This window comes from Nannospalax galili, unplaced genomic scaffold (assembly GCF_000622305.1).
Source record: "Nannospalax galili isolate Female #2095 unplaced genomic scaffold, S.galili_v1.0 scaffold979, whole genome shotgun sequence".
Lineage (NCBI taxonomy): Eukaryota > Metazoa > Chordata > Mammalia > Rodentia > Spalacidae > Nannospalax > Nannospalax galili.
This window is the reverse complement of record NW_008343671.1, coordinates 422,443-428,327: the sequence shown is the minus strand read 5'-3', so window position 1 is coordinate 428,327 and position 5,885 is coordinate 422,443. Positions and strand designations below refer to the sequence as shown.

Sequence of the window (5,885 nt, the reverse complement as noted above, 5' to 3'; positions counted from 1 at the left end):
CCAGGTGCTCTCAGGCAGTCTGCTGAGGTCTGAGTGCCTACACCAAGCAGAGGCCAGGTCTGGCACTATCAGATTGTCTGGGTTCTACTCATCTCCATTCTTTAGTTGGAGAGCTAAGATAATTTATAATCAGAATTAATATTGAGAGGTTTTTTCATTCTGATAATTACTTTAGTTTTGTCCTGATTAGATCAAATGCTATTTGTTTTTTTATCCATATTCATTTCAGGGATTTGTTGGTTTACCCTCACCATCTTTGAAGGGCTTTATTGTACTTTTTAACATCAATGTACTATAAGATTTTACTTTCATTTAAATCCTTATATTAAATAATCTCCTTTGGGGGCTTTGCTATAAAATAACTCTCCTTGTCAGGAGTTTTCCTTACTCTTGTTTCTCTCACATGTGTGTAGGTGGCAAGGTGGCTTAGAGTTCGGAAATCAGATATTAACTTTCTGCTGTCAAGGAAATTCTGGGTGGAGAAAGAAGAGAAACCAGTGCATGAAGCTGTCTGTGTGGCTTCGAGAGCGGTGAAAGCTGAACCCACCAGAAAATGATACAGAAGGATCCAGAAACACCAGTAAAAGCCAGGAAAATTTCTCCAGTGATCGGGGACTTGAGGCTCCATGAGGAGACTATCATTTGAGAGGCAATGGAACTGAAGCAGCCTACAGAAGGGACAAGTCAGCTGATGGACCTCAGGCTGCTCTGAGTTTTCCACCACCATGCACAGAAGTTAAACCAGGACAGACCGCTCCTGAGAATGAAGGAACCATCACATCTGACCCCTGCACAGAGACTCCAGTTCAAAATAAGAATGTCAAGTTTTTCATGTGTCTTTGGGTCCTTCATGTGACAAGACTGAACACATCCAGTTTTCCTCAGATGAGGATATTGTGCTGAACATCCTTGTCCACACACCCTACTGCATTTGTACTGAGTCATCGGGCTGCATTTCTAGAGGGAGAGCTCTAGCTAAGAAGAAAACACTTTTTAACTGCTATTGACCTTTGTAATCAGGAAAGTTTTGTGGTCACCAAAGCAACTGTAATTGTAAACAAGTATTTTGTTCCCTTTTCAAACGACTTTGGCTCCTTGGCCAACAATATGCTTCTCCAACTGGAAATTTTGGCTGAGAACTACAGTGAGTAGGAAGAGATGATAGAGATCAATTCAGAAGGACTTCACCACCTCCTAATGGAGACAGGTAAGCACAAGTAGGCACGAACTGTGAGCCAGGATCCTGTAGTCATTTGCCAAGAAGACAATGACTTTGGGAAAACACATTGAACTGCTACTTGTTGATCGTCTCTGAAGAAAATGAAGGAAACACACGGGAAATAGCTAAATCCCTAAAAATTATTTATCATATGGTAATGAAGGAACTCTAGGATCCAATAAAAGCAACGTGGAAGAAGGCATTATATTATAAATCTGCTTTATTTAGCAATTACCAGAAAGCAAAGATCAGAGAAGGGCACAGACTCTGTACGTCACAGGACTGGTCACTTGTGCTATCACAGTTACTGCCAGGGAGGTTCCCAACACTGGAAATGGGGTTTCCTCAGACCTGGAAACTAAAGGGGAACTTCCCCTTCTCTCAAGTAGAACCCAGACAATGATTTCCAGAATGAAAGGGAGAGAGATACCCTCTCACAGAAGGCCTCAGAAACAGAAGTCAGGAGGCAGGAGCCTGGTAATCTAGATACAACAGAAGCACCAAATGTGATCGGATTGTGATGTGAAGTCAGAGGTTGAGGTCTAAAGCTGAGCAATGGGCACCCAGGAGGAGCAGATTCAGAGGAGTAATGAGACATGTGGCCCCTCAGCTCCACCTAGAGAGCAGAGGTGGAGGCCAGCAAGACTAGCACCTGAGCAGAGGGTCTGCAGCCAAGGGGACCAGGGGTCAGGGGACAAAGGCCTGGAGCAGGACTTCAGTGCCGGTAGCTCTTCCTGCTGGAGGAGGTGGTCGTGGTGTACTTGACGGTAGAAGAGCTGCCACCGGCGGAGCTGAGGCCACTCCCGACGCCTCTGCCACTGCTGGAACTGAAGCCCCCGCCAAGGCCATGGCCACTGCTGTAGGAGTAGCTGCTGCTTCCGCCACCCAGGCCGAAGCCACTGCCCGCACCGCTGGCGCCGCCATAGCCGCTGGAGACGGTGGACTGCACCACAGCTGTAAGGGGGAGAGGACACAACAAACACGATGAGCTCGCTCTGTCCACTGATCCGGGTCCCAAGGGCTGGGCGGGGAGGCAGGCAGCACAGTACTTACAGATGTTGACTGGTCCGACACCTTCACCATTCAACCTAGGGCAGGAACACAGCAGGTGAGAACTAGGCAGCCATCACCCCAACCCTGTGGGAAGCCTCACTCTGGAGACCGTTCATCCCGACAGTAGCCATATGGCCACAGCTGGTGCTGCCCAGCCTTGGGCTCGGTGCCTCAGGCTCTGGAGACGTCCCCAGAGGACGGAGGTGTGAGTTACCCACCTGCACTCCTCTCCTTCCAGCAGCTTCCTGTAGGTGGCAATTTCCACATCCAGGGCCAGCTTGACGTTCATGAGCTCCTGGTACTCCTTCATGAGCCTGGCCATGTCCTGCTTGGCCTTCTGCAGGGCGTCCTCCAGCCCTTCCAGCTTGCTCCTGGCATCCTTGAGGGCCATCTCTCCACGCTGCTCAGCATCAGCAATGGCGGCCTGCAGGTTGGCGCACTGGGTAGGGAGAGCAAGAGAAATGAACTTGAAGTGTGCTTCTGTAGAGAGGGTTAGCCTTAGATCTTTGTACCTATAAGGTCAAGTCTAGGAGACTGGAAATAATGAACACAACCTCCGATTCTTTCTGTCTCCGTACCTGCTTCTTAACGTGGTCGATCTCAGATCTCAGCCTCTGGATCATGCGATTGATCTCAGCAATCTCTTGCTTGGTGTTGCGCAGGTCATCCCCGTGTCTGCCTGCTGTGACCTGCAGCTCCTCGTACTGTGGGTCAATTGAAGAGGGAAAATTCATACCGGTTTTTCACATGCAAACAAGCAAGTTTACTTCTAAGTAAGGCATGAAATAACACTGATATTTATGTAAAGTCAAGAGACACTTTAGCAGACCATAAGTTGACAGTTACTTAGGGACTGACAGTGCTCTGTTCTGTTTCCTGAGGGCTAGTATTCAGACGGAAACTGAATCAAAGGCAGCAAGGTCTTTATCTATGACAGCTCTCCTTCTGCCTCTGGGCACTTTTGCTTCTTAGACTAGAGAAGAATTCTACAAGTGAAAGTTATGTTTGCTGTGAGAGGACTCCAGCTTCTTTTCAGTAAATCTCCAACCTCCAGTGAATTCAGGGACTTTTGGAATTCAGAGTGGGACCTTGACATTCCTCGGTAGCTGCCTATTCACCACTCACCTTGGTCTGGTACCAGGACTCAGCCTCAGCCCGGCTTCTCTGAGCAATCTCCTCATACTGGGCCTTGACTTCGGCAATGATGCTGTCCAGGTCCAGGCTGCGGTTGTTGTCCATGGACAGGATCACGGATGTGTCTGAGACATGGGTTTGCATCTGAGACAGTTCCTGTGGAACAGAAGAGCCCAAGGTCATCTTTACCTATGGAGGATCAGAGGTTTCCAATACCCCATTCTCCCTCCCTTGCAGAATCCCATCAGAGAAAATGAAGGAGGGAGAGACGCTTACTGCCTCATACAAAGCTCTCAGGAAGTTGATCTCATCTGCCAGGCTATCTGCCTTGGCTTGCAGCTCAACCTTATTCATATAGGCAGCATCCACGTCCTGGGAAAAGAGCCAACAATGTGTTGTCAAGTGAGCCCTCTCGTTCAGACCACTCGCCTCCATCTCCCTGGCAACCGTGCTCTGGGATGGACCAGAACGGAACACCACTTTCCTCCTCCAGCAGGAATCCCATCCCCGTGCCTTCACCAGCTCACCTTCTTCAGAGTCACAAATTCGTTCTCCGCTGCCGTGCGCTTGTTGATCTCATCTTCATACCTGTAAGAAAGGTGCGCACATTGGAGCCACTGGGTGGACGGTACCAGCTGCAGCCTGTGATCCCCTACTTTCTATAACTGAAATACAGCCACATCTGGCCAGAAGGTGATTTTTGTTGTTACTAAATAATTCAGTTTTTACTCTCCTCCAACCTCCTTAACCCCACTTTGCTTTTACGTTTTTGCTCTTTGGCAATAATTTGTTATTTTCATGTGAATACATTCTCTTAACAAATGGAGTCTATGTCTAAACTTGGGCCTCCAGTGTCTTAAGCTTTGGGAAACTGAGCCCTTTCCTCTTTCTAACTCACTTGTTCTTGAAGTCCTCCACAGTGTCCTGCATGGTCCTCAGCTCTGAGTCCAGGCGGCCTCTCTCGCCCAGGATCCCATCCAGCTGCCTGCGGAGGTTGCTGATGTACTGCTCGAACAACGGCTCCAGGTTCTGCCTCACAGTCTTGGTGCCCTGCTCCTGCAGCAGGGTCCACTTGGTGTCCAGGACCTTGTTCTGCTGCTCCAAGAACCGCACCTGGAGAGGGCCGGGTGTGAGAAGGACAAGTCTGGGCTTTGTGCTTCTGACCCTTTCGCCAGCAGGTGCCTTCCATCACAGGCTATCTCCCCAAACCCACCCTGTGTGCAGTGCCTGGCCCTGGTTCTGAGAGGGACAATCTGGAGTGAAGCTCCCAACATCCCCCCTCTACTGAAGCCAAGTCCCTCCTGCACTGCACAGCCAGCACTGCAGTGGCTCATTGCAGTGTGGTCCAGTGCAGGGGATCTGGGAAGCTGACTGCCCTGCGGCTGCTTCTGCCTCTGTGCAGTCTTCCCGTTATGTGAGGCACTGAGCTCATCCCTGTGCACTGTGATCAGGCACCCTTATGGGGCAGCCTCTGGAGGAGAGGAAATCAGACCCTGCCTTTCATCGGCCAGCCTAAATAGGAGCACAAAGCCACAGAAAACCAGCTAGAAACAACGGTGGCACTGGAGCAAAGCCTAAAGCCTCCCCTGTTCAGCATTTAAACACTCGATTGTCTACTAAGGAACGTGTCTCACCTTGTCGATGAAGGAGGCGAACTTGTTGTTGAGGGTCTTGATCTGCTCTCGCTCCTCAGTCCGCACCCGCTGGATGGTGGGGTCGATTTGCAGGTTCAGAGGAGTGAGGAGGTTCTGGTTGATGGTGACCTCTTGGATGCCTCCAGGTGGGCACACGGGGAAGCCAGCGCCCCCATAGCCACCACCGAAGCCAGCTCCACCACCGAACCCAAAGGCACCACCAGCTCCACCACCAAAGCCAAATCCACTGCCGGCTCCTCCTCCATAGCCAAAGCCTCCTGAGACGCGGCCGCCGTATCCTGCTCCGATGCCACAGCTGCCCCCTCCGATGGAGATCCTCTGGGAGCCGCCAACACCATAGAGGCTCCTGCTGCCAAAGCCGGCTCCTCCACACACTGCCCCGCTGCCACCGCTGCCCCTGGAGCGGCTCACAGACACACTGCTGAAGCCAGAGCGGTTGAGCCTGGGGACTCTGGCTGAGCTGGCGCTGAAGCCACGGTGGCTGCTGGTTTGGCTCCGCACAGTGGTCTTGGTGGACATGGTTCCTGGAGATGAGAAGACTGGGAAGCGGAGATGCTGAAGGGCAGAGCTGAGCAGATGAGTGTGAAGCGCTCAGGGCAGCGGTTTATATGCTGTGCAGATGGGCTGGGCTGGGTCCCGAGGTGAGCTTGCAGAGTGGGCAGGGCTAGGCTTTACCTACAGTGAGGTCATACCTAGATCATTAGAAAATGTTACGAAACCTTGAGATTGCAGTTTTGGCTTCCTTCAGTCAGGAAAATGCTCTGCCTCTAGTTTTGACTTGATCTGAGTTCAGTCAGTCAGTTCTTGATTCAGTGTAGCCAGAA

At 50.8% G+C, this 5,885-nt stretch overlaps 1 protein-coding gene across 2 annotated transcripts; it reads right to left on the bottom strand.

Annotated features, from left to right (window-relative positions):
* Positions 1-1,823: 1,823 nt before the first annotated feature.
* LOC103739571 (keratin, type II cytoskeletal 6A) lies at positions 1,824-5,597 on the bottom strand. 2 transcript variants are annotated; one of them, XM_008839980.3, is made up of 9 exons: positions 5,041-5,597; positions 4,305-4,519; positions 3,934-3,994; positions 3,683-3,778; positions 3,398-3,562; positions 2,851-2,976; positions 2,491-2,711; positions 2,273-2,307; positions 1,824-2,173 (listed from the first exon to the last, which is right to left on the bottom strand). In XM_008839980.3, exons 1-9 carry the CDS (start codon positions 5,578-5,580, stop codon positions 1,935-1,937), a joined length of 1,698 nt encoding a protein of 565 aa, XP_008838202.1. In that variant the 5' UTR covers positions 5,581-5,597; the 3' UTR covers positions 1,824-1,934. The 2 variants fall into 2 exon arrangements, with proteins under 2 accessions (XP_008838202.1, XP_029422740.1); XM_029566880.1 differs by having other exon boundaries at positions 1,935-2,307.
* Between the last annotated feature and the right edge of the window lie 288 nt (positions 5,598-5,885).